At 37.1% G+C, this 27407-nt stretch overlaps 3 protein-coding genes across 6 annotated transcripts; 2 read left to right on the forward strand and 1 right to left on the reverse strand.

The window, feature by feature from the left end:
• The first annotated feature begins 34 nt into the window (after positions 1 to 34).
• On the forward strand, positions 35 to 3101 carry gskip (gsk3b interacting protein). Of its 2 annotated transcripts, none has more exons than XM_006632211.3 (3): positions 35 to 140; positions 1920 to 2162; positions 2492 to 3101. In XM_006632211.3, the coding sequence occupies exons 1-3, from the start codon at positions 123 to 125 to the stop codon at positions 2648 to 2650; spliced, it is 420 nt and encodes a 139-aa protein (XP_006632274.2). In that variant the 5' UTR covers positions 35 to 122; the 3' UTR covers positions 2651 to 3101. The 2 variants fall into 2 exon arrangements, with proteins under 2 accessions (XP_006632274.2, XP_015205735.2); XM_015350249.2 differs by lacking the exon at positions 35 to 140 and adding an exon at positions 1348 to 1413.
• Positions 3102 to 5381: 2280 nt separating this feature from the next.
• Positions 5382 to 9192, reverse strand: LOC102689997 (NPC intracellular cholesterol transporter 2). 2 transcript variants are annotated; one of them, XM_015350250.2, is made up of 5 exons: positions 8981 to 9192; positions 8723 to 8816; positions 8156 to 8263; positions 7759 to 7931; positions 5382 to 6461 (listed from the first exon to the last, which is right to left on the reverse strand). In XM_015350250.2, the coding sequence occupies exons 2-5, from the start codon at positions 8802 to 8804 to the stop codon at positions 6375 to 6377; spliced, it is 450 nt and encodes a 149-aa protein (XP_015205736.2). In that variant the 5' UTR covers positions 8805 to 8816; positions 8981 to 9192; the 3' UTR covers positions 5382 to 6374. The 2 variants fall into 2 exon arrangements, with proteins under 2 accessions (XP_015205736.2, XP_006632426.2); XM_006632363.3 differs by having other exon boundaries at positions 8978 to 9191.
• A 149-nt stretch (positions 9193 to 9341) lies between these two features.
• On the forward strand, positions 9342 to 13093 carry isca2 (iron-sulfur cluster assembly 2). 2 transcript variants are annotated; one of them, XM_015350248.2, is made up of 4 exons: positions 9342 to 9438; positions 10593 to 10782; positions 11500 to 11615; positions 12157 to 13093. In XM_015350248.2, exons 1-4 carry the CDS (start codon positions 9386 to 9388, stop codon positions 12329 to 12331), a joined length of 534 nt encoding a protein of 177 aa, XP_015205734.1. In that variant the 5' UTR covers positions 9342 to 9385; the 3' UTR covers positions 12332 to 13093. The 2 variants fall into 2 exon arrangements, with proteins under 2 accessions (XP_015205734.1, XP_006632427.1); XM_006632364.3 differs by having other exon boundaries at positions 10617 to 10782.
• The last annotated feature ends 14314 nt before the right edge of the window (positions 13094 to 27407 follow it).

The following is a 27407-nucleotide window of genomic DNA, read 5'->3' on the forward strand; positions in this document are numbered from 1 at the left end:
CAGAATGGTTCCTGAGTGCTAACACCACCCAAAGGCGAGAAGTTTCCCTTATCATAAATACATCATGTGATGCCCTTTTTCGAAAACGGGTTATAATTTTAGCTATAGATACATCTGGACACATGGACCGTCCTCGGCAGGTACTTATTTAATTCCAGTTTTTGAATACGAGGTCCGATTGCGTTTCGTCTTTCCCAAGGCTAGCTAACCAGAATTGCCTTTTGTGTGCCGATATAACGCCTATTAGCTAGAGATTAAAGTTGGGTTTTCCCTCTTCGGTCTTGACGTAGCAAAAGATGTTTTTGTTTGCATGCGTGAAGCTAGTTAGAGGAATCCTTCCGCGCGTACAGAGCCAAACGTCAGCAATTTCCTCTTATAAATTGAGGTGAGGACGTATTGTTCAATCCGCTGTCCGGGTCTGGTTCCGACCCGGTTCTCTCTCCCTTCCCCCTTTCCCTTTCTCTCCGTCCGTCCCTCTCTTGTTTACAAATAGTCTATGAGTCTGCACGCCCCGCCGCGCCAGGCCGCTGTCTCTTCCTGGTGCGCATGCGCCATGAACTGCACCCTGGCGTTTTTGAAGGGTCGCTCCGACGCATCAACGTGAAGCCGATTCTCCGAGCCAATTGAGGGCAGTGTGCCCAAAACACAAAACAGCGATCAGCGCTTTGGGAGTTTTTCCATCTGTCGGGGCATGCAGAATCGAAGGCACCCCCCATCTCTCTGACTAAGAAATTAAGAACAGTTACGGATGGAAAGAGCCTCATCTAGCTGACAGCTGGACTGGTGCTGAAACGTCCAAGAACTATTACACCGCCCGTTAGGTAGTTAATAATTGTAAGATCTGAACCGTTAGAACTCACCCACCCGTTTCCTGAAAGAAAACATTTATTGTTTATGGTTAGCTAATGTGCTGGCCTGCTGTTTTGCTTAATTGTTTTATGTTGAATAATTATTATGCAGAGTTCAGTTTGATTCAATGTTTAAGTCGGGCGTTATTATTGAATATTATCACTTGAAAGAGGGTTCTTCAGTAAGAAAAGCCTGAAACCCACCTTTCATTATAGTCTTCGTAAAAAAAACATATTATTGATGTTACTCCAAGAAACCTTGATCATGATACAGTTCCTTCCTATATAATGCCTTACATTACACATTTTTATGTCAATTGTAAAATGTCCCGAATAGCAACCTCAGATGAGAAAAAGTTATGAACATGCCTATAACACAGTGAAAATACATACAGTATAAATATGAACTGCAGTCTTGTACCATATCAATAAAAAATAACTTCTATTTTTAATGCTTTGGGGAGGACGTGCGTTTACTCAAATTGTTTATACTTTTCAGACGCATAGAAATGACGTCATTCCCGGCATGAGCCGGAAGAATAGTGTAGATTTATCCTCGGAGGAGGTGAGTCGTAAAAACTAGATATTTAACGCCTAAATACAAAACGTTTGTGTTGTAATACTTAATGTCGAGTAAGTAAAGTGTTTAGGATTTCAAGGGGTTCGTGGCGTGGAGGAATATTCCCTTATAAAGTTGACTATTCGTGGATTTGTTTATCCTTATCGGATGTTGCATGCGGTTCAATTAAAAGCAATTTCACATCATTGATGTAGATTTATGATGCAGTGGCTGGTGTCTTTCCTTTACCGGAGACAATATTTGGGGGAAAATGGAAATTCGGGAGTGTTGAGCCAAAAGGGAAAACCCCTAGAAAGATTTTCTTTGGATTTTATTGTTGCTTTCGAATGATGGGTTGAGTGTGAATTCAGGAAGTGGGATATAGAATAAAAGATGTTAAGATGTAATATCACTTTAATATTGTACTTGTGGGTTTGGTCACATTGTCTTTTAGCTAATGCGTTGTAATTTATTTAGTCAAAGACCCCCGTGCTCTTACTGCTGTGTTCTAGAGGATGGAAGTAGACTGTAACCCGGGCAGCCAGAGTAGAGAGGCATTTGAAGACACCGGGGAGCTCGCAGACGTGAAGGACATGAGACAGGAAGCCGAAGCCGTGGTCAACGACGTTCTCTTCGCCGTATCCGCGATGTCCGTCTCTCAGGTTCTGCAGAACGCTGTCGATGTGGCTTACATCAATGTGCAGACGAGAGAAGGCAACCGCTACTGCCTGGAGCTCACAGAGGCAGGGCTGAGGGTAAGAGGCGTGAAACGGGACTTCCCAGTGCCAAGTCCAAATCCAAATCCCTTCAAGTTCTTGTAACTTACGAGAAACAAAACCTTGAATGAGCTGCGTTTATTTTGATTCTTCACAACTTGTTTCAGAGGATCGAACCAGTTTTAGAAGGTTTTGTAGTTCAGTTAAAAAGACCATTACCCCAAACGATTACAGTAGTCGGTGCAAAGTTACAAAAGATAATTTTCAGCATGAAAAAATGAATGTTCACCAGTGGTTTTGAAATCCCAGAGTTGAAACTCATTTGTTGTTTACTAAAGTAGCTCAATGATGTGTTGTCCTTTTGGCAGGTGGTGGGGTATGCCTTTGACCATGTGGATGAGAGTGTGACGACGCAGTACCATGAAACTGTTTATTCCCTGCTGGACTCCCTCAGCCCTGCTTACAGAGAAGCCTTTGGAAATGCCCTGCTGCAGAGACTAGAGAGGCTGAAACAAAATGGACAGTAACAGCACCAGCACTGTGAAAGTACTGTAGTTAAGCAAGGGTTGCTGCTGAGGGTCAAACACAACCATTATAATCATTAAACTTGATAAATGATTTTTTTCAGCTAGGCCAATACTAGGCCTAATTGGCTTCCACATGTTAACATATCTTGATCTGTGTTTTGTGCACAGGAAAGGGTCAGAGGCCCATTGCAACCAAAATGCTCCCTGTGAGTGCACTATTAGGTCAAACCCAGTTTAAAATTAATTACAAGTTAGACTCTCATTGTCCCTTTAAGTTGACCCATTTTTAAAATTCTGGTAGCATTTAGGCAAGCATATAAACTATTTAAAAAATGTACAAATCAGTTGATTTTTGTAACCATAGTACAGTTTCAGTGATAGTTATTTTATATGTACAATTTGTATACAGATGTATAACAGTACATAAAAAGCAACAACCCTGCTTAATGTATTCCTATTTGCAGACTATAGATTGCACTAAACTACATTTTTCTCCTCCTTGAGCTTATCATCTACCTGTATCACCTGAAACTTGATTCATGAACAAAAAATATACAGTATTTGTTGGTCAAGATATTGCTATTTAGCAACAGCCAAAGAGACAGAGGTTATAAGAAATGTTTTTATCCCCAAACATTAACTACTGGAAGTTTATGGATGCCTTAAGAATTGACCATGGTGTTGCCTTTAGTCACATTTAAATATTTGATTAACTGTAAAATAGTATTTTCCTTTATTTCCATGGCAATTTATAATTTAGTCAAAATGAGCTGTTATGGAGAATGAAAGATAAGCAAACATATGTAATGTGACAGTAAGTGTGGCGTTTCATAGATATTTGTTAAAGATTATGGAAGTCATGTAGACTGTTTGAATGACCAGTCACTGCCATTTCATATTTTGTGATCTTTACCCATAAACACAGTAAATCCATCATCTCCAGTCTTTGAAGGCAGCATAGTGTTTGGATATTGCGTCCATATGAGTTGAATTAATATTTGAGGGATGACTGTCATATTGTTTTAGACCCTTTAATCTTAAAAATGGTGATTTCAAGAAGAAAAAAAAAGCTATTTTCTGAGAGAAGTATTTGAGCTACACAAAAATCTCTTTGACAAAGGTAACGTGTTAAATTTAGATTTTCCTGGGCATGTCATATTACATTTTTTGTTTTTTTAATGGAGTCTGGATTGGAGTGAGGGGTGTTACAATGAATTTTTTGAATTAGCAAAACCACTACGATTCCAACATGTAAAAGTCAGAAAAGTCTATAAAATGAATAAGCAAGCCTTGAAATTACATTGAAATTACAACTGGAGAAGGTTATTAATTATGTTCTACAAACAGTGCACAAAAGAAAAATGAGCATTTATTCTGCATTGTAGTACATACCGTGTACTAAATAAGTTGCTAAATTCTCTAATGGGAAGTAGCTTTTGCACAAATTGTTTTTTTTGACATTCGATGAGCATACATGCCTGGGTAACAATGTACTCTTAAGAAGTGAACAATTACTATTTTCAGTTTTTTGTTCACATACCTTATAATAGATTTAGACGTTGTTGGTTTTGCAGTTTTGTTCCATTTCCTTCTGGATAATATGTTGTAGTCCTAGCGCTGTCTTCAAATCTTCATATTGCTGCAGAGTAATACATTACAATATGGTGCAGTGGCTTATGTGTATAATAGTATGCTTGTCTGTCATGTTAAATGGGTAATTTCTTCACTAGGTAGTGGTTAATAATGTACACATTATACCAATTTTCATGTGTCAAAGACATTTAAGAACTATTTCAAGAAATGTTGATGCTTAACTGACTTTGTCAACAAGCTCAGAATCTATAGAAATATAAAACAATAGAGATGGTCTTCAGATCAGAAATGTAACACTTAATATACATTTGACAGAATTTAAACTATAATTTGTACTTAAGTAACCAGTGTGCAATGGTTTACTTCACATAAAAATCATATTTGTCTGGAATTCTGTTTGAAAACAATTTAGACTTTTAATAATTTGTTTTGTCTGTGGCCACTAAGTGATTTACTTTGGCATCATCTGATTAAAGATAACTAATCTACAAAGATATATTTTCAACTACAATGACTTTGTTCTAAACTGTTTTACAAGAGTATTTGTAGAAACATGCAAGTTTTGGAAAAATACTCATCTTTTGTTCTCCATTAATATGAAATAAATGTCAATAACAGGAGAAACAGCCCTGACTAGCTCTGTTGATAGAGCACGAGACTCAATCTCAGGGGAGTGGGTTTGTGTCCCACGTCGGGCGCCAGGTCCTCCATGTTGGAGGTTGGGCACAAGGCTAACAGCCCTGGTCCCGTAAAAAAACGAATGTCATGGAAACAGCAACAGGATGTTGCTGCCCTACATGCCGGAAGGCATAACTGGCAAACATCCATCCAACAGGAGAAATCAACCAAGTAATTGATAATATAAAAAGGCAGAAAGAGGACCTTACCTTACTCTGGAATCTCTACAGATTAACCTCATCATATATCTAAAATGTAAACCTTCATTACCTTATTCAGTCCAGTCCTATAATTTACTTCTAAACCCTCTGGTTGTTAACTAAGCAAGCTCTACACACCAAAAGAGGTTACTTTTTCACAGTGCATACACATTCATTTTAACAAGATGCAAATAACATAAAGGTGACAAACAAAATGTGGCCATTTAGCCAATTCGGTAGTTAATTGATCCAAGAATCTCTTGCAACAATTTACTTTTTATTTAAGACAGGTGGGAATGGTATTACTGTAACAAATTCATGTAAACCTTTGTTTAATTCAGATACATTTTGTTGTCCAGTGATGAATTGGGCTACATCTACTGTGCTAGATTCTTATCTGACTTAATGCCACAGAAAGCATGATAAGTGACCAGATAAACAGAAAAGGCAACAATGAAAGGAGATGCACATATCATGATCTACCTGTTCAACTATCTTGTTCAAACATGCTGAGACTCAGAACACTTCCATTTTAAATTGTTACATACCAAAGTTTCAGTTTATACAAAGTGTAAAATTTGTGTAAAAATATTGAAAACTACAAAATAACTTTTAAATCACAGAAAGCTTGAACTGAACATCATAGCCATAGACCAAACAAGTTAGGTAACACAATAAAATAATTATAGAAAATGTTAACTTCATATGAAAATTGTTAGTTTACACAGCAGCTAAAGAAAAATCACTTAAAATAGTTTAAGGGACTGATAAATAATTAGGGTGCAATAGTACAAATAAAATTGAATTCCAGCATCTCAAACTGGAAATGTAAGTTTCTGAATACTCTTTAAAAGAAGATGAAGGAAAATGTCCCCCTCAAAAGATATATAACATTATCCTGTGTTCTCTGAAAAGAACATTACATTGTTAAGGTAATATTTGGCAATTCCTCAAATAAAAACAAGTTAGAAAAAGTCTGAAAATATTTTACCATTGTTGTAGAGGACCCTTTCAAAATCTACATTTTCAATACCGAGATTCTGAATAAATTATTCAACATTCTCTCAGGTATTTTTACATTAAAAGCCAAGGATGTTTTATATATCAGCCAAATTAAAACTGATATAAACATTAAAATGTATTAATCCACTGATTCATCATTTGATTATTCCTTGTCCTGACCTCTGTGTCTTGCTACTTGCAAAATTCCTCTTCAGAATGTATTTTTTGCAAACAACGTTTTCCACTCTGCCTTAACTTGTGATTTGCACTGGGAATTTGACACAAAAGAGGTCATTATTACTATCATCTCTCAGCTCCCATTCCACAACCAGTTTTATCTGAAATAAAACAGAAAGAATTCTTAGAATGAAACATCATCAGGTTTTAGACAAGTTAAAACAGATCATATTAGTATTAAATGCACAACTATGTTTTGCATGACCTTAGTTGTACAACCTTCTTTTCAGTTAAGGTTAAAAAGACAATATAAATACTACAAAAACTGATACCGCACCTACAAAAATCTGATCCATTGGTGTGATAAAACAAGAGAACCAAGAAAAGCCCGGCAGGATACCTAATGTAACCAACTTTATTGAGGATATACAATACCCATATTGCACAAACTGTCTGAATCTTATGCGATAGAAAAATGACAACTCTCAATAATACATTTAGCAAGAATGGATAATCATGCACTATGATCAAAAGTATCAAAGGCTGCACTAATGTCCAGCAGGACAAGAGTGGATAAAGAAAACTTAACAGTTCTCAGTAAATCATTACTAACTCTATCAAGTCCTGGTTCAGCACTGTGTGTTGATCTGAACCCAGACTGAAATAATTTATTCAGTTTATTTGCAGTTCATTACATAACCTATGCCAAAAACTGGAAAGTCACATACAGACTGGCAATTATCCAGTAGGTTGGAGTGCCAATTCTACTATATTAGCAGAGGTAAAACAGAAGCTGAAAGCCACAAAATTAAAAGCACATAATTATTGATATGCATAATAATGGGTAAGAATACTGCTAAAATTTAACAAAGAACAGGATCAAAGGAGCATGTGGGTTTTATTTGATTAATGATCTCTAAATATAAAACATGAAACTCTACAATGTGAGTTACACTATACATAAGCTGGGCTCAGAATTGAATACAAGGTACAATCTGATTTCTGATATGAATTGTAGTGGGGGGGGGGGGGGAATTGTGATGTTCTTAACCAAACGTAAGAGATGATGAATTGTAGAAATTTAGAGTGCTAGTATTAAACATCCCTACTATCTGCGTGCAGAGAACCGCTGACCTAGTGGCAGGTAGTACATTACTACAAGAACAGCTGGTGATGTTTGAAGGCAAGCAGAAAAGGATACAAGGCCTGTCTTTTCCTTTTACATCCTAGGATATATTCCAAATAAGAAGTTAGACTTTAATTTTTAGAACAAGCAGGCTCAAAAGAGGAAGTGCAGCTTTTAGTTAGTGGCGTTCAAAACACCACAATCTAAAAGCATAATTTAATAGGAAAGAAAAAAAAAGAGTCCAGCTCCTATTTGACTTGTCCCCCAATCCCTCCCCAACCAATCACCCTATATTCCAAGACAAGGTTTTTTGACCACAGTAGAGCACTTACACAAGGGTATTCAGCTTTTACAGGCAGCTGGTTCACATAGCTGTAGGTTTTCTGCTTCTGAATAGGGCACTCGATTCCCGATTTGCAGCCGTCATCATTGGGAATTGGAAAGGGAACAGGAAGACCAGCGACGACTCCATGCACCACAGCCTTGCTGGTCTTGCTTTCAATCTCTGCAGAATTGCACAAAATCAAACATAAAAACACCTGCGTTTTCTGCATGTCTGCTTTCTGGAAGGAGGACCCAAAGTTTAATTGATCTGTGTTACTGATTTGGTTTGTCCACATTATTCCTTAACCAAAAAAACTAAATCTATAAGAGAACAAAGCATAAATCAACATAAAATGTTACAGTGCAGTAACATAAGTCACTGCCCTATGAAACAGAGCAGCTTACCACTGTTGAAGGTCACATTGACAGAATAAGACTGTCCTTTCTTAAGTTCACAAGGCTGCTTTGGACAAGGATTGACTTCAATGGTCAATATTTTCCCCTCCTTGGATCCTGTAAGAAATTTTAAAATGTACAGTTTTATTATTTTAGAACTTGTTTTAAGTGAACTTGTGACTAAGTTAGCTGGAATGGAAAACAATCATCTGTTTAAATATGGTTATACACTTTTTTGCAAAAAGAAAAGGCTTTATAGAAAGTACAAAACTGCAAATATCAGCACAATGTGCAATCTATTGTAGCACCTAACACGAACACCAGTAAAGCATAAATAAAGGAAGTTATTCGGAGCAGAAACTCGTGACTGATGTGTCTGGTATCTCGCATGGTCTGAAGTTTCGCAATATACCTGTACAGAAGTCACTTCTGTGACTCTGTCCACATCACGAATTACTCACATTCTGGAACAGGCTTTCTAGAAGCAGAAAGCCAGTTCCAATACAATCAACACAAACTAGAAAATTCTCACAACCAAGAATAAGCAATGACTGCTTGAAACACTAAGTTACTTACCACAATCAATAAATGTAACAGGTTCGGCTGCTGTGAAAGCAAATAGAGAAACAAAGAGGAGTGCAGCAACACGGTACTCCATTTCTAGTCCGCCCTGAAAAACATATTTTTTAAAAAGAGATGAAAAAAGTGGTTTCATGACAATGCCGGAAAAATAAATTTCCGAGAAATGTACAACTCTCAGAACTTTATATAACTTTTATTGCATGAGTCAAACTTTAGAAAACTCCACCCTGAAGAACAATCGTCACTCACCACCGCTAGACTTCAATTTCGTCAAAAGCTTGTAAAAGTTAAACAGAGCGATATTCCCTTTTCTCCGTCGATTCCCCCAAAAGTTATGTAACTTGACTCAAATTTATCAACTCAACACATGAAATGTACTACCGCTTTGTATTAGGCAACACCACTTCCAAAGAATATAAGAGCACTACCCTTAAACTATGAGCCGAGGAACAATTTCCTCATCACGTGATATATCAGGCGTCACTACGTCATCGAGCTACCCCCATCTAAACCAATCACCTTTCACTTCCTTTACTACAATTGGGCTACCGTGGACATAGTTATTCGATAGACATCCACATTAACCAATAATCTTTCTACATTTGTTTGGACCTTCACGTGAGAGGCGGGATCTTTTTGTTATGGAAGACTGCAGTGATGTTGGTGACGGCTATCTACGGGGCTAGGACACTTGCTAAGAGTTTAGTAAGGTAGGTCTACCAGGCATCCGATCTTTTTGTATTTCACGTAGCAAAGCACAGTAATGGCATTTGCATTTTAATCAGAGGTTATTGGTTCAAAATTAAACGATCGTTTGTTATTCAAAATCTTGCCTTGGGGGGTCATCGACTTGAAAGTTACGGAGACAAAACTTTAATTAAATGAAACTCTCTCCCACATTTGTTAATGTTTTCATTTAAAATTTACCAAACATGTATAAATTAACATATGTTACTTATTATTGCAGATATAACATTGATCGGGCATTAACTAGCTGAACGTGGAAAACAAATAACAGTGACAACAGATTTTCCCCGCCTACTGAACGTCTTTTAGATATGGGATCTCTAAGTCCATTTCTAGAGTCCATAGTCTTCTTGTTTTTACTGAAAGTCAATTAAACAATCAACCTTATTATCTTCTTTGACGTTTATAACATTGTTCTTAAGGTCTTCTGCAGATTTATTTAGAACAGTCACTTAATTAGAGCTACAGTGTCCTATAAAACACCCCATAACATGGTGAGGAAAGTGTCACTCATATAGTACATGTCCACCATTAAAGTGCAACAGCCCATAATGCAAAGTAGGCTTTCACTAGGACATCAGGGTTCACATTCCTACCTCAGTTTAATGTCACCTTCTTCCCACATGCAGTCACCAAACTGGTTCATTGGTTTGTCATTCTGTTCTGGGGGAAAGAGGGCCACCTATTAAGAGGTCCACTGGTGTCACATACAGCAGTGCCCTGGTTTTTCCCACTGGTTTCTTATCCCAGGACACGTGCTGCTGCCACCTTGCTTACCTCCTGAGATCAGGCAATAATGTGGCAGTGCTGCCGTTTGATACTCTGTATAATAATACAGTGGGGATATTCTCTATATCATACTTTTAAGCAATCCCTCTCTGCTAAAACTGTTCAAGCAAGCAATTCCTGTCTTTTCTTCCTGAAATGTTTGGTTTGATTATTTTATCCTTTGTGTGCAGATGAGCAAATCCAAGGTATTTCATAGTTGTATAACTCAGCAGGTTCCATCAGGTGATAGCATATCATCTTATCGGCTTTGTCTGAGGACAGACCAGGTTAAATCAGCTGACACTTTTTTTTTCCAGTGTTATTAAGTGTGTGTTTACTCGCTTTGCAGGGTGTCTGCTGTGATCTTTTGCAGGTCTAGCCAGCAGTTATGGCTGCAGAGCTCTCTGGGGCCTGTGAGACAGTGTCTGTCTGTGGCTTCCACCTGGCCTATACGATGGAACAGCTCTTCAACCCAGCAGAGACCAACAGAAATGGACTCTTTTCAGGATCAGATCTTCCTTAGCGATACGTGTGTAAAGGTGAAGACAATGCTTCATTTCTAATTGAAATAAACAGGCAGAATGATGTTTGTAGTATAGTGCCAGTGCTTCACAAATAGTCCTTCCTTTACTATTCATAAAAATCATATGTCTGTGGTCATATGATTAGTCAGGACTAGTCATAAGAGGATTAAATATACAATCTTCATCATTGTGCCATCTCCTTGAACAGCACAAGAAACATCCAGTAATGACAAACTTTTTCCTTTGTATGTTTTGTAGGTGTGGTGGAAAAAGATTGTCATTCCTACAGCAGTGTGAGAGATTTTTATATTTACAAGAACTTAATTCCCCTGCTGACGGAATATTTGCCACCTACAGTGACAAATGCATGTAATAGGGAAACAAAAATAAGCATTCATTACAAATTCATGACTGAAAACTGTGAAACATTAATTAACAGAAAACAAAGGAAAACCACTGAACCACACATTGAAATGTAAATCGGTATGACTAGCCTTTGATTTTTTTCATTGTCAGATGGTGGTGCAAACAGTTCATGTTTAAAAAGAATCAGAGGTTCAAAAGTGCAACATGCAATAAACTTGGGCAAAAATTAAAAATAAGCTACCCTCATCATCAAACCAAGCAGACAGTTTTATTCTGTAGAATATTTTTAGTGGTTTAAGATGATAGTGTTAATTTGTCTTGCTGTAATGCGTGTGTATTTGATGGAAACAACCTGTGTTTCTTCAGAGGCTAAGTGAAATAATGCAGAAGGGAGAATTTCTGCGGGTGCAAGTGGAAGGTGGAGGCTGCTCTGGATTTCAGTATAAATTTTCTGTGGACAGTGTGAAGAACAAAGAAGACAGGTAATGATGAGCTCTTGCCCAGTTCCATCACCCGTTCTCCTTTGTGTTCTTCCACTAAGCATATTCAGTAATGTCTGTAGGTGTTAATACACCTGGCCAGATCTCTGCCCAAGTTTGCATTCTTTCTTCTGTTGTGCATTTGTTAAAACCGTTTAATGAGCTTTTCTAAATGTTTGAAAGGTATATGATTCATTCGTAAAAAAAAACCTGCATTGCCATCGATCACAAAGGCGAACAGGGGCGGAGCGGTGGCTCTGTGGTTTAGGATCTGCGCCGGTGGCTGGAAGGTTGCCGGTTCGTATCCTGCGACCGGCAGGGGAATCCTACTCCGTTGGGCCCCTGAGCAAGGCCCTTAACCCCAACTGCTGCAGGGGCGCTGTATAAATGGCTGATCCTGCGCTCTGACACCCAGCTTCTCCCCTTGTCTGTGTGTCTCATGGAGAGCAACCAGGGGTATGCGAAAAGACAAGTTCCTAATGCAAGAAATTGTATGTGGCCAATAAAGTGATCCTACGAACTCCTTGTCTCTTCTGGTTTTCAGAGTGTTTGAAAAGAGGGGCGTGGAGGTCGTCGTTGACCAGGACAGTCTGGAGTTTATTAAGGGAGCGACACTGGATTTCAGCGAGGAGCTGATCCGCTCCTCCTTCCAGGTGGTAAATAACCCGCAGGCCGAGCACGGCTGCTCCTGTGGCACGTCCTTCTCCATCAAGGTCTGAGCAAGGCCGCTGGGGCAGCTTCCCAGCTCCTTTTGTGGTGTTATCTGTTGCCTTTGTCACAGGGCAATTCAAGTAGCCCATCATTTCAGTGGATATTTACAGTGGTGTCAAAGTACCCAGAGGCTCTGTAGCCTTTTTTGTTTTGCAAAATTCAGCGCCGTGAAACTTGAACTGTGAAAGCAATTATTGTTCGTATCTCCTACTGGAAGACGATTCCAGGTGTAAGAAAAATATTATGGAAAGGGTAACATTGTCTGTATATTTAACAGATACATTGTGTTTCACTACTTGTTTAATGGTGTGATTGATAATGAGATTAATTCATTCTGATGTTTCAGGACTTTGTTTTTTGTTCCAAGATGCAATGGCTAAGATAAGTTCCATTAAGAATGGGGGATCAGAACATTTCTGAAGTAATCAGAGCAATCTGTAGTGAACCTTGGAAGTTTGAAGTAGTTTTCCTTCTCTTTACAATGCTTAGTGGGTTAGGGCTGAAATACAGCATGTGCAAAGATCTTAGCAAATAAGATTATAATGTAACATTTAAAGGATGTTTTGTATTATGAGTTGATTACTTTATTTTCTCAACTGTAATGTTGAATTTAAAAAACACAGCCAAAATGTGTAATACAAATCCTATAAATACATCCCTTAATAGGGAATATGGATTGATGTAAATAGTTTTTATTTTCAAAAATAAAGAAACATATATATGATCTGTTTTGTGTTTTGCTCTAAAATTAAAAAAGAACAGAGAAAATATGGAAAGTTTCAGTTTGACATTTACTTCCTATGGGTGACAGGGCCTTCTCTTGCTACTTCCAAAAGCTCTAGAATTCTATCCCCAAGTCTATCAGAGAATCGCCTACCCTGAGCACATTCTTCAGAAAACCTTTTTTTTTAAATTGGTGTCTTTGTCTGTTCCTTGCATCTACAGCATTCAAAATCCTTGATTTTAATTTTGCCCATTTTTACTCCTTTTTTTCTTACAGAAGGAAACTATATAAGTATAGCGGTAAAAGGTAAAACACAACAGGAAAAACATATACTTTAATACTTTCTAAATATTGGGCCACATTTCCCTGCGGCATAGAGATGATTGCAGTTGGTTATTGACAGCTGTTGCAACTAAGAAAAATGCTTGTTTTGAGATTATATTTCCACACGAGGGCGATGTTGTATTTTAAACAGCAGCTGATCACAAGTTCAAGTTTATTGTCATTATACTCATAAACAGGTATATGGTATAACGAAATGCTATTTGGCTAGCTCTCAGATGGTAAGTAGTACAAAAAAACAACAGTACAGTGGTATAAGAAAAGACAGACAACAGGCAATGTTGATATCAGTTCCTGATGATATCGGATACTGCAACAGAGAGGTACAATTAATAGAGAATGGTGGTTATAATAAGAATTATTGAGTTTACAATTCAATTACATTCATTTTGATTAAATTATATTTTATTTTTTGGCAATGTGAAGTTTCATTACATTGGAGTATTGAGATATTGAGCAGATAAGGACACAATGCCTTAGATTGTGAAGTTTAGGTGAGCTTAGTTTATTGCAGACTTCCCTGTTTGAATATTCAGTGGTGCAAAAAATTCTATTAATGAAATTGGTGTTTGTATAGGAGAGAAATGAGGTTCCTGTAATTATCAGGATATTTTCAAATGACTTGGCACAACTATAATTGCTTTTTCAACCCTCCCCTATGACAGAAGCGAAGGATAATTCTTGAAACGAAATCTTGCCTGTTATTGAGGATATTTGTGTGGTTTTCAATTACCTGCGCTGACAGCTTATTTGACAATAGAACAACCAATTTGCTGCTTCAGAGTCTGATGTCAGTCTTTATTAGTGCAGCAAAACTTCTGCACTGTGATTAAGATTCCTCAGAAATGCTAATTGAATAGTATTCATTTTTTGTCTGCTTCGAAGAAGTGCAGAAATAAAACCAGAAATCATAAACATTGGTTTAGAAAAATGTTTAGCTTCTTCTGTTGCCGATATACTATGGCAATAACTAATAGCGAGAACCAAATTCATGACACAGGCTTCTTAATGTTATACTTTTCATTTAACAGTTTGAGAGTACTCTTGTGCATTTTGATGCTTAACTAGTATAAACCCCAACTTAGGAAAGTAATTGCTATATATTAAAAAGAGTGAGCACACACAGGTAAAAAATTGATATAAAATACAAACCTTACAGACTACCTTTTGATGGGCACACAATTGTGTGCACAGTATTGAATTACTGGGGGGCTAAATTGCGGTTCTTTTAATTTGATGTCATGCAAATGCTACTGCAGCGTTCCAGATGCTCCCTCCACCCACCAGATCTACTAAATTAATTTAGTCTCCGCGACAGATCTGCATCCAGGACAGACTTGCCTTTGACACCATTCCGTCGCCTGCCAGGAACGATGAGGAAATGCTCACATGACGTCGTGCACAAATGGGTGGAATAGATTTTGTTTGCAGGTGCCAGACCTCCCCCTTACCCCCATCACCACCTTTCCTCCACACTTTGTCATTGTTGGGGTGGTGAAACACGAGCCAAGCAGCAAAGCACAACACCTTGGAAGACAGACCCACCATATTGATTTTCACAGAGCGGTGCTATCCCTGCCAACCTTTTAAATACAGGCAGAGACTGCTGCAGTGCTGGAAGAACAAGCCTGGAAGCAATATGTGCACAGCAGCATATCAAAACCAGAGTGCAAAACATTTCAAGAAAGTGTCTGGAAACACCCTCAAACACCTTTCAGTTTAGATTTTAAATTCACAGTGGCATTGCTTTCTACAGCTCAGCCTGCAATGATTAAACTGGCTAAAAATATGCAGATGTTACTTTTTATTTTATTAAACACAAGATAGTTTTATTACAGCCAAAGTAAAGGAGCTCTTTATAAGATGGTAAAAGACCAAATCCCAATTTTACTTGACCTAACAGACATCATCAACACACAGGAGATTTAACCTGGCTTAAAGCTAGCCTATAAAGCACATTAAAAATAGATATGAAAATTTCGATTTAAAATAACTCACCCCTTCTGCAATTAGATTGTGCATCACAATGTATTAGCCAATTAGTCTAAGAAATCACAATAATTGACTTGCCACTATGCATGGATTGCTAATTAAATGTCAATGTATTCAACTTGGCTCTCACGTCTGCTTCATCAGAAAATAACTGAAAGCACTCATTAAGTGAAAGTTTTGTGTTTTACAAATGCACCAATTTTATAGTCAACAGCAAACTGAGATGATGAAATTGAAGGTCACAGATTAAAAAAAAGTACAGGACACAAAGCTTGAAAGGACATACATTGAACCATGTGACCAACTGATATAAAGAACATTATTCTACTTCCATTTTATTTTGTTCTGCTTGGCAGTGCTTGAAATGGAAAGAATTAGATTAATGCAATTGTGTGGGCAACTATGCAATGTTTCATACAATCAGATTACGCAATTAAAATGTAGTAGTTGGTATTAATACTACAGCTTTCCACTTGTAATACAAGGAATCACAAGTTTTGGTTTTTAGCTATAACTAAACAAGTGAAATATAAAAGGCACTGGCAATGCAGTTTTAAAGAAAGAAAAAATAAAAGGCTCTTGTACATGGTAGAAGTCTCCACAAAGCCTATGTTTTCTTATTAGTAATTCTTTATTATTTGGATAGCACATGTGGTGATATTTGAACAAGAAGTCAGATTTATGATCCCAATCCACACCATTGCTTCAATACCTCAGCATGAAGAGACTTTACAAAAAGTGTTAACGACATATGTAATAGACTGATAGCTGGTACCCTGGTTTTCTTAAATAAACATTAAAATGAGATCCATGAATCAATTAGCTGCTAGAAAAAAATTAAGTAGTTGGCTGAGTGCCCTCTCATTTCTCCAGTGATCTGAGTAGTGATCATCTTTACCTCAACTGAAACAGACAGACTGGATCTGCCTTTCCTTTACTGGCTCTGAATGTCAAATAGGAGTCTTGAGCTATGGAAAGCAAGACTAAACGTTTGTTCAATTTACGCTCACATTCCTTGTAGGTTAATTTCCTATTCGTAATTAGTACTGGAAGTGTCTCTGCACTCCCATTAACACTGACCTCTTTCGTTGAATTTAATTACCAGTCCTTCCCTTTGTGAGATGGGAAGTCAACACATGCATTAGTGTATCAGACAGTTCCATGTATCTACAGAGCACAATCTTTTCGATACGCACTAAAATGTCACTTGAATTTTAGAAAGCTAAAGGTTAGACAAGACAGTGCAGTGTCAGCTGACAGCAGGCAACCTCTCCAGAATACATATATATTTTCATTAAAAAAATTACATACTTTTTCTCATTATCTTTAGTTTTCCATTATATCATTAACAATTCATTTTTTTACTTAACCCGTTTTCCGTATACAGACTCTTTTATCATTTGCTGAGTTGTCCGTAATAATATTGTGTTTAAGTGAAAGAAAAAGAAACTACAACAAAACAAGATGCATTTATCTGTCATAGAAATAAATATTTGTTCCAGAATTACAAACAGGTCATGTTACTTGTGTATTGTGCTTGCAAACCTCTGTAAAGCAATAAATTAGATCAGTTGCTTTCTTCTATATTGCTGTGTGAGATAGCCATTACTTTAGGAGTGTTCATTTTATGAGACATGTTAACTTACAACACATGCATGTAATTTTGCTTAAAATTCACAGGATCAAAAAAGACATGCCTTTTTGCTGTCCCTGCAGAGTATATTGAGTTTAGATAAATTCCAGAAAGAATATTATTTTTTTTTAATTCAGGCATTTGGTGTGAGTTCTTACCCCAGAAAAAGAATAAAGATTAAAACTTGAAGAGTTTTTAAAACAATTGCAAAAGTGCTCTGAGTTCTATAACAATGTATCATTGTCTGATGTAACAACATCTGCCCTAAACTCTTATATTCAACACTATTAATTGACAAGTTGGCTCATTTTCTAAAGCTTGTCTTTGGGCATTTAGCCCAATCAAAGACTATAAAACAACATTAAATATAAAAACCTAATCCTAATACTATTCATTACACCTACTGTAGATATTCATGAACAAATAGTTATTTTAGCAGCTAGTGGAATATCCAGTCACACAGCCACAGATAAACAGAAAGTAAGCAAGGATTCTGGGTCTGCAGAGTAGTGTAGAGTTGTCAGCACTATGACACGTTAGCTAATTCTGTTTTTTTTACCAGTGATGGAAACCAGGGAGGTAGACAGATGAAAGTCATCTACAGATTTCAGTCTGACAGAAATAATTTCCCTGGCATGTTAGTGAGATGAGAGCCTTTTATATCCATTTGACTCTACAATAAAAAAAAATAATTACCTTGTCGACAGCGTAATTCCTCCATTGTGAGAAATCTTCATGTACTGTTTCGCACTTCATTTCAAGTCACCAAAAAAATATATATTTTAATTTGGCCTCAACAGTCCAGTTAAAGATCAAAATTTTATTGGGCATGCAGATTACTTTAAATTCCGTTGAGTGTTCGTTTCTTCAGATGTTGGGGATTAATGAGATTAATCTGTTCTTTAACATCATAATTACACCACTACCATCCACACAGAGGCAGTGTATACCCAGAAAACTAGGTTCCATGAATGGATTTAAAGACTGAGGAAGATCTCTGAATGCATTTCAAGGTATTCTGTCATTTAGGGCTCAGCAGGGATGACAGCTAATTTACTTTTGATCTAAATTTTATGCCTGCCTGCTAACTCAAGATATTTATGTGGATTCTATATCCCAATTGGGACTATCTACAAATAATATCGTGGAATTTGGAGAGTGAGTGGTGAGGTATTTTTAAAAAGAGTCAAGGGACAGACATATTCCATGGGATGAACAAAACGCATCTTCTTCAGTTTTAAGGTAGCATAACTACTTACCAAATTGTCCTTCACATATTTTCTGAATTTAAAAAGGGGGGGACACGACAAAACTGACAAAATATGATAACGTTTTGAGAGAAAGAGTTTCAGAATGTCTCTTTTTTGTTCAACATCTATTATAAATATTCCAGTAGCACTACTAAAATGCAACAACACATTTAAAAATCTTTAGGAGGGCAGACAAAATGAAATGGAAGCTGTTTTTTGTGAGGATCACGTTTCCACATTGCGTGTGCTTCCTGCTTTTAAGTGGATTACAACAAAATGACAATTTCTTTCCTGTCTGAGAGGGAATATAATAAGTTTGAGAGCGTCCAGTGAATTCAGTACAGTGATTGTCATCAGTGTGATGAGATTCCTACATTCATATGAGCAATTCCCTGTTATACTTGCAATTGTGGCAGCTTATTAATTTTATTTTAAATTTACATCTAATGTAAGTGCTTTTAGAGCGTAGCCCTAAACAGAATAACAACAGGTACTGTAACTGTTCCTAACCTAAAAAAAGTTAGAAATGTAAATTATTCTGAAAGGGCTTTGAGGGATCAAATCAATTCTTACCGTTAAACGAAACCTGCATTTTGAAACTCTTCTCTCCTGTTACCAGCTACAGCTTTGTTTTGCAAAGCAGCCTCCAAATCATTTTGATTTGTCTGAAAAGATGAATGGGATTCACTGCAGTGAAGCACACCCTATCTGCCCTATCTACTCAGCTTAGTGATTGCTCCAGTGAGGTGCCACCTTCCAGGGCAAAATGACATTATCTGCTCGTTCTCATGTTCAACAAGTCAGCCTGTTTTAGCTTACAGCAAGGTGAGCAATCCTAGCAAGACATCTTCAAAAGACCTCCATGTCTTTTTAGGGATTATCACAAACCGTCATTTACTTGTGAATACTTGAGACGTACTGTCTGGCAAGAATAAGGAAAGGAAAAAGAGAACATTAGCATTAACAAAAAAAAACCACTATATCTGGCTCATTTAGTTCTCTTACATTGTCACATTTGTTATAAAAATATTTTAATATTGATTCTTGCTTGATTAATGGCTAATGGCATAAATCTAACCTAACTCACTCTGGAACTAAAAAATGAAAATGTATACATTAAAAGCAAGTCTACCCTATTTGCATTTTGCCTTTACATTTCTTTCTGTCTTGTTTCCTGCTCTCCTAAATGTCACTGTGTGATTCTCAAAGGCATCCTTACTCTCCCAGCCTTGACACAGAGGGAAATAAAACCGATGGGGAGAAAGAGCACAGAGTTCAAGAAGTACACGGGAATCACTTAAACCCCTTCCTAAATGCAGAAAAAACATGTATAATTGTTGGCTAATACACAGTGATACATCTCGTCCTATCATGAGTAATGCATTTTGCTGTTGTTGGCACTGGAATGAGTGTACTTAGGCAGTGCTCCAAGTTTCTATTGTCTGGTTAAAGTCCAAGACTCCAGATTAACATCTGTTGCATCATTTCTTCAGGGGGTAACACATGGACCACATCCTGGTGATGTGTCCGTTATGGCAAGTAAATAAAGCTCAGGTTTTCTCCTACATGTGCTGTATATTCACTATAAAACTGGTCCTCAAGCATCCTCCTGTCAATATCAATTATCATTTTGTAACTTATGAAGCTTAAAACAAAAACATTATATATCCTTTAAAAAGTGTCTATTTTCAATTAAATACCTTTTCATTGAATACCCTTTCTAGTCGTTTTCTGTCTTGTATGCTGCAGGACACTGCATGGGACCCAGTGTTATCTAGAAGGAGCTGAAGTCATCAAAAAATGTGTTGGCCTCTTGCCAGTTGTAAACTTCAATTTGGAGGTTCAGAAATGAGGTTTTGTACTCTGGCTGTTCTAAGCATTATTGCTAAAAACAACTAAGGAGCAGTGCAGTCTTCTACTATCAGTGCTCTTCCAAGGGAACAGCTACGGTTCTTGGCTCATCTAAGAGGTTAGAGGCTGGCTCTGTGCCATCACAGCTTGAGGTTCTGAGCTGGGTTGTAGTGGGCCTGGCACATTATACAGAATAGGTGTCAGGTTACTGAAAGAAACTACCTAACTACCTAAAACTAAAATGAATTATCCTCACATTGTTGGTTGGCTGTCCTCAGGCAAATCACTTTGGTAAATACTGTAACATTGAGGCAAGTTCTGCTGGTAAGGGATACTCAGATATTCGAACAGTACAGCTGTTAACTCACATTTTTCAATGTCTGTTCCTCTGTGGCAAATGCATCACACATCTTTTTATACACCAGTGGTCATGGGCAAGCAGTTCCCTTGTTATTACATGTAGCCCTGATGAGCACACTGTGATATAAACAAAACAGCATTGCAGTATTTTAATTATCTCAGAGCAGTGTGGAACATTTGGGCTCTGAAAACACACAGTGTGATTTGCACATTGCCTAATAAGCAGCTAGAATTACCACAGAACAGAGGGGGACAGACATTTGTAAACAATACTGTGAAAGAATTCCTTGGCATTATTTTGTTATGGTAACTTTCTATTTGAATGCAAGTATCAGCAACTTAAGCTACGAAAGAGACCTTTCGTGTGCCCCTTTTGTGGTTAATAAAAGAAAAATAAAATCACAAAGCATAATTTGGTAGCCTAAATAAACAGACCAAACTCTTCAACTCTGATTGAGGCTCATTAACATGGTGTAACTTTTTCTGGTCTCTTATTGCTATCTCTCACTTCAGCTGCCACGGGGTGGCTCAGTGGCTCTGTGGCTAGGGATCTTCGCCTGTGGCTGGAAGGTTGCCGGTTTGTATCCTGCGGCTAGCAGAGGAAATTGATACTTTGTTGGACCCCTGAGCAAGGCCCTTCACCCCAACTGCTCGGCTGACCCTGTGCTCTGACCCCAAGCTTCTCTCCCTGTCTGTGTGTCTCAAGGATAGCAAGTTGGGGTATGTGAAAAGACAAATTCCTAATGCAAGAAATTGTATATGGCCAATAAAGTGATCTTATTATTACAGTATTAAAAGAAAACCGATACTATTAAAGGTAAAGCTTTTTAATTCTTATGTTGTGTCACTCAGTAGACAGCGGCAGAGACAGTTGCCAGGATAATCTCCATTAAGATGAAATTGGCCTTTGGTATTCTTCAGAACTGATTAAATGCTGATGGGATGGACACATTACTTTTTTAAGTATTGTGTAAACTACTGTATGTTCTGCCTAAAATCGGTCAGAAGTTTCTCTTACTAACTGACATTCCTCACTGAGTGGTTTAAGATCAATGCGTGGTGAATAGATTGTTTTATGGTCACATTATATTTATCACAAACTGTAATAAACCTCATCCTCTGGACACCAGCAGAATTTATTTTCCCTCTTTAAGTGCCCACTAATATTTTCTTGGTCCATGCAAAAAAAAATCGTTTTTTTAAAAGGCTTTTGAAGAAATATGCTTGTCTTCTTTCAAGCAGTGGCTGTTTAGCGAAACTGCCTGATGAAAAACATTAAATAGTTGCGGGAGTGAAAAATGTGCAGTGATTTGTTGCAACTCGGTTTTGTTCTTAATTGTTTACTGTTGGTGCATAATATTGGTTTTCTGTTCTTTGTGTGTGAAAATGTTTAACCCTTCATAGGTTTATCAAAAGATATTCAGTTCTGTTATATTCTGAGTGGCGTGTTTAACTTTGTTGTTCTGTTATTAGTGTGTACGTTGTGATGAGTTTGTTTGCCTTTTCAGTTTTTGAGGCACCATGTTTTGAAGTTCAAAAAGGAAAGTTTGAGAGAAGTCGACTCTGAACTCCTATTACAGCTCGGCAGATGAGTCCAACAGAGATGTTTATCAAAGTATTGGAAAGGTTACAGTGTGAGAAAAAAGACAACTGCAGATATCCTAAAGCACACCAGCTCATCTGTAAAATATGGCCTAGCCTGGGCAGAAATCACAGGAAACCAAAAATTACTCTTTACCACAACTCATATCAATGCACTGGTAGATACAGAGTGCTCTCCAAAAGAATTGGAACAGCAAAGTCAGACCTCTTATTTTTGCTTTACACTCGATCAATTTGTATTGAAGGTTTATTTAAATGAAAAGTACAATACAATGCACATTATTATAGGGTATTATAAGGTAATTCCATGCAGGCTTTGAAGCATTGTCTTCTCCATAAGCTGACAAAATATATCTATTAATATTATTCATTCTGCAAGTTTGGCGACCTGAATGCATCACAGACTTAATGCAGTTATGCATATGCATTCAAATACTGACTTTTACAGTGTTAAATATGTATAAATTTAATGTGTCCTAATACTTTGGTCACTTTAAATTCCTAGGTCAAACACAAAGTGTGCTCCAACATAGGAATACAGTTCTATATGTTGTAATATGATCAAAAGCATGCATGGAATTACCCCAAAATAAAATGTGTATTACATTGTAATTAACATTCATATTAATGTCATGATCACGTTGTGAAAACAAATTTAGCACAGGTAATGACATTTAATCTATTATTTTATCAAATGTCAGTAGAAACAGTAAAGATACAAATAAAAGAACAATTGACTGTTTCAGACTAGCTGTTGGCAGTAAGGTAATACTTTGACAGCTCATAGGGACACTCTATTTGCCTTGTGGATCTACATGTGACTTGAGCTTCAAGTTCTGTGCATTTCATAACTTTCATGAAAAATCTAAAATACTATCAATGTCTCAAAAAATAATTATAAAAAGGAGGTTAAACCACCTGTAGGTACCGTATACACTTGTGATTCTGCATTTAATCAGATGAATAACAGATGTTTCCAAGGTCATACTGTATATCCCAGAACAACGCTGTTGATCAGATGTGATTGTAATGACTATATGTAAATCTGCATTTATAACTGATTACCCTTGCCCTGCAATCTAAAGTGCTAACAATATCAATCTCAGAATTAAATTGTGAAAGAGTCTCCTCTACTGCCCTTCCTAACAATTAATGCTCAAAATTCAGAATTTAAAAGCATCTTTTTTCCTCCTTTTTGTGGCGACTGACCTCATTGTCAGTATAATAATAGAATATCATTTTGCAACGGCCATTGAAGTTGTTCTTTCAAGTTGTCATAGGACTTGGAAGTGTTTTTCTGATGTACAATCTTATGAAAATGCATCCCAATGTTCACGACAGAAAATGAGCAGCTACTTTGGATTCAGAAAATGGAATTTAAGTCAGGATGCACTGCTGTTCTATTTTAGAGTGGCAAGTTATTGAACCTTTAAGCTTGACCACATAATTGCACAAATGACTCAATACAGTGAGTGTGGTAATACTGTGTAATGAGGGGTGCTGTCATTATACAGATTTTAAAGGTCAAATTTAAAAGATGTTTTTACCTTTCTGCAAGTCATTGTATAGGAAATGGTTTTGTATTTTGTAATTAACTGTAATTTTGTAATGAATACATTTTTTAAATACATTTTAAAAGCACATTCTCCATACAGCAGCAACCACATGTTGTTGTTTATAATTTTAACAGTTGATTTACTCAAGTGCCCCTTCTACAGAACTTCACAAATATCCTGTTACCATGGTGATCGACACTGTGTCCAAGCTAATACAACGGGAAGGTTCCTTTCCATTTTACTTTACTCCAATGATAATTTGAACCTCGTACAAAATATAATTAATTCAGCTCTCCAAGTCCTCTTATTGTTTTACTTTGAGACCATGGGACATTGAAAAGATGCAGTACAGTTTACAGTTGGGTTAATAATACCTAGATAGTCTTTTTTTCACCTTCCCTTAGTACATAGCACGCTCCATTAAAAGGAAATTGGCTTTTAGTCTGTCTTGTGACAAGGAAAGAGGGGAGATCTACAAGGTGTGTTAGGCTCCCACAATACAGAATAACACTGATTTGTCCTATCCACATTATTGATGCACAAGCAGCAGCTTCCCATAATATATACAAAGTAAAAATAAATGAAGTTCAACCCTTTATGGTCTGAAGGCTTGAATGTTCTGAAGTTTATTGTGTATTATATGCCACTACAGTATTTACACCTGGCTCTTTGGGAGTCAAACTCCCCTAAAAATCTAATCATCCTTACTTGAAGGAGATCAAGATCAGATTGATCTTCCCTCCCTCCTCTCTGAAACTCAGATTCAAAGTTAACTGACTTTGTTTTGCTGGCAGGACTTCCATCACCCGACAAGCCAAACACAATTTCAGAGAAGGTCAAACCCCGATTTTGCCCACTTCTGCCTTCCTAGAAACATAGCATGTTTATTGCTGACTTATTTGCACATAGGTTTGTGCAATGGTGTGACAAGCATAACCTGCTTGTCCTGACAGCTCCATCCTTGTTCTCCTCAGCCAGGTGAGTCTGATAAAGTCAGCCATTATTAGTAAATAAAGGAATCACACCTCTCCTCCACCTTAATGAAGGTTTGACTAATTGAATAACTCCTGAATGAGAAATTGTAAGAGCTCACTAAAAGGGGAACTGCAAAGCTATTTTTATATTTCAGGGTTAGAAGGAATCAGCGTTAATAAGTGCATTCCAAACCACGATCAAAGTAAAATGCACACAGTAATGTGTAAAACCTCCAACCTATATCACAAAATAGACGAAATTTCCAGGTATGCGCCGTGCCATATTCTAAGATTTAGAGTAAGACCACAAAACTTCATGTGGTGTGAAGTGGCCCTGTTACATTATAAACAAGCAGGCTTGTGAATATGTCTCTTTTAATCCAATAGGAATATTTCTCTAGACTTCAAGACGGTTTTGCCGATAAATGCAACTTGTTAAATCTGAATGCAGATCACGTTGAAACATTTCTGTGGTGATATATCAGATGGAGAACCTTTACCTATTCGTTTGTACATTGCATTACAGTAGTCATTACAGAGACTAGTGAGCAGGAAGGGCTGCATCACAACACAATTCATGGGGGATCTTGCTCTCTGCCATGGTAAGACCAGGGGTTTGCGACAACATGGCGACTTACAGTACTTACACAAAGTTCACGATTTTGTGCTTACTTCAAAGTTTGTAATTTTTTTCTATACCGTCAATGAATTTATTTTGTTCCTCAGATTTAATCATCAGTATGTGAAACTGGGACTGCAGTTTCCCTTTAACTAGCAAGGAAGTCTTTTAGGAAGCCAAGGAAGTCTGGATGTCTTTTAGCATGACGTTTTAAAAGCTTTGATCATCCCACCTTATAATTTGGTAATTGTGTGTCTTATAACTGAAGCGAAACAAAAACAGCATTATGCTTTTCTTGTTTTCTTTACTGAAAAACTTTCTAAATAAAACTTGGTTGAAAAATACAGTAGGAACTCAGGCAGATATAAATTAGGTGAAGCGTAAAACAAAAGCAGGATGTGTTCCTGTAATTGCAAAAGCAAGAACTGAAACAGCCTTTCTTTTACCATGCAGTGCCATCTGAAAACTGTGACATACCCCAAGATGAGAGCACTTACTGTATGAATCCACAAAAGATTCCACAGGAGAATTTCATGTTATACAATACATTTGTTCAGGTTGCTTCTAATGTCTATTTATAATTAACTTCAGGGTACCTGTTACTAGGAGACGAAGTTGGACGCTGATGAATAACCATAGCGATTAAAGCCATGTGTTCTGAAATGCCCCAGGGATTGGCAATTGCTTATATCCACACTCTGTGTACAAAACTGTTTCTCTGCCTTCAGCATCAAAAGACACCAGGTCTTCTCACAAGGTATACATTTACACCTATGGAAAGCTGACTTTTATTATAACTTACAGTATTTTTAATAGTTACTTTAGATTATAATATCATCCATTATAATACCATCTAAGAGTTTCTTCGCCTTTCTACTGGGAAAATATACAGAATTCATCTTGATGGTATGTGGAAACTCCTACAGGGTATGATTATAGAAGAGCCTATTAAAGAGCTTGGATGTAATGACTTACTGTACTTGAGTGATTTATTTTAACACATTAAATCTCTTTAATATTAAGTCACCATCAAAGCTTTTATAATGTGAATGAAGAAAAATGTTTTGTTGCTCAACATGCAGTTTAAGAATGGAGCCAATTTTACATCCAAACTGCTAGGTTCTGTAAACTCAATGACTGTAATTCCTTTATACCTGAACAGAGGAAAGTTTACAGAGAGCCAAGAATGCATCAGCCTGCTTTATGCCTTATGAAGGTATCCGTGTGTTATTACCATATAGATTGGGCACTTGTCATTCTCATTTCCATTTTGATGGACTTGCTGAAGGTGAAATGACAAGATGGACTGTGATGGTTTACGATGAGCCCACCTGAGAAAGACGAGTCATGGGTCAGAGTGAATTATGGGATGGTTTAAATTGATAAAAGTTGGTATTTCTCACCATAGGACAAGGATTTTGTAAAACCCTCAAAGATTATATATAATACAGAAGGATATCGATTCGCTAAAGTTTTCCAGGACAAGCAAAGTGTTTTCACTCATTTTAACCTTTTCTCTATATGTGCTTTTTAAAAGTAACTTGTGAGCCATTTAATCTACTGTGATGTTTTCTCTGCAACAGAGTTTCAACATGACATTACAAAATAAGAAAAAAGAAATTAGCTTATGATTTTCACGTTGTACATCAGTAAGATAATTCAGCACTTAATAGAAAACAAAAACATTGAAAAATATAGTTGAAGCAGAATATTTTCAAACTTTATCAACACAGTTTAACAAACACTTGCTTAATTAGCCCACGTCCACTACAAAAATGTACAGTATAACCTATTTTCCAGTGTTTGGCAGTTTCTAATAATGCCAGTTTTTTTGTGTTGTTGCTGATTTAAAATACAGACCTGCCTGACATGCCTGATGAATAGGAAAAAACTCAATTTATACATTTCATTATCTTTCAACAGGGTCTCTGGAAGTTCTCTGTCTGTCACTCAAAGTGGGATGTTTACGTCAGGAAGAGAGGGTTATTGTGACCCTATGGCACCAATTAGCTCTCTCTTTAACTGCGTTCCTGGTGCTCCTATTCACATTATTATGAAGTTGAGCACACACGAGGGATATGGTGACCTTGACTCATCCACTTTAGCTTTAGCTTTTATAAGAATGGAAAAGCTTTTACCCTGGGCAAATGCTAACACTATGCACTTTGATCAGCTTTGCAC

Source organism: Lepisosteus oculatus, chromosome 8, assembly GCF_040954835.1.
Source record: "Lepisosteus oculatus isolate fLepOcu1 chromosome 8, fLepOcu1.hap2, whole genome shotgun sequence".
NCBI classification, from domain to species: Eukaryota; Metazoa; Chordata; class Actinopteri; order Semionotiformes; family Lepisosteidae; genus Lepisosteus; species Lepisosteus oculatus.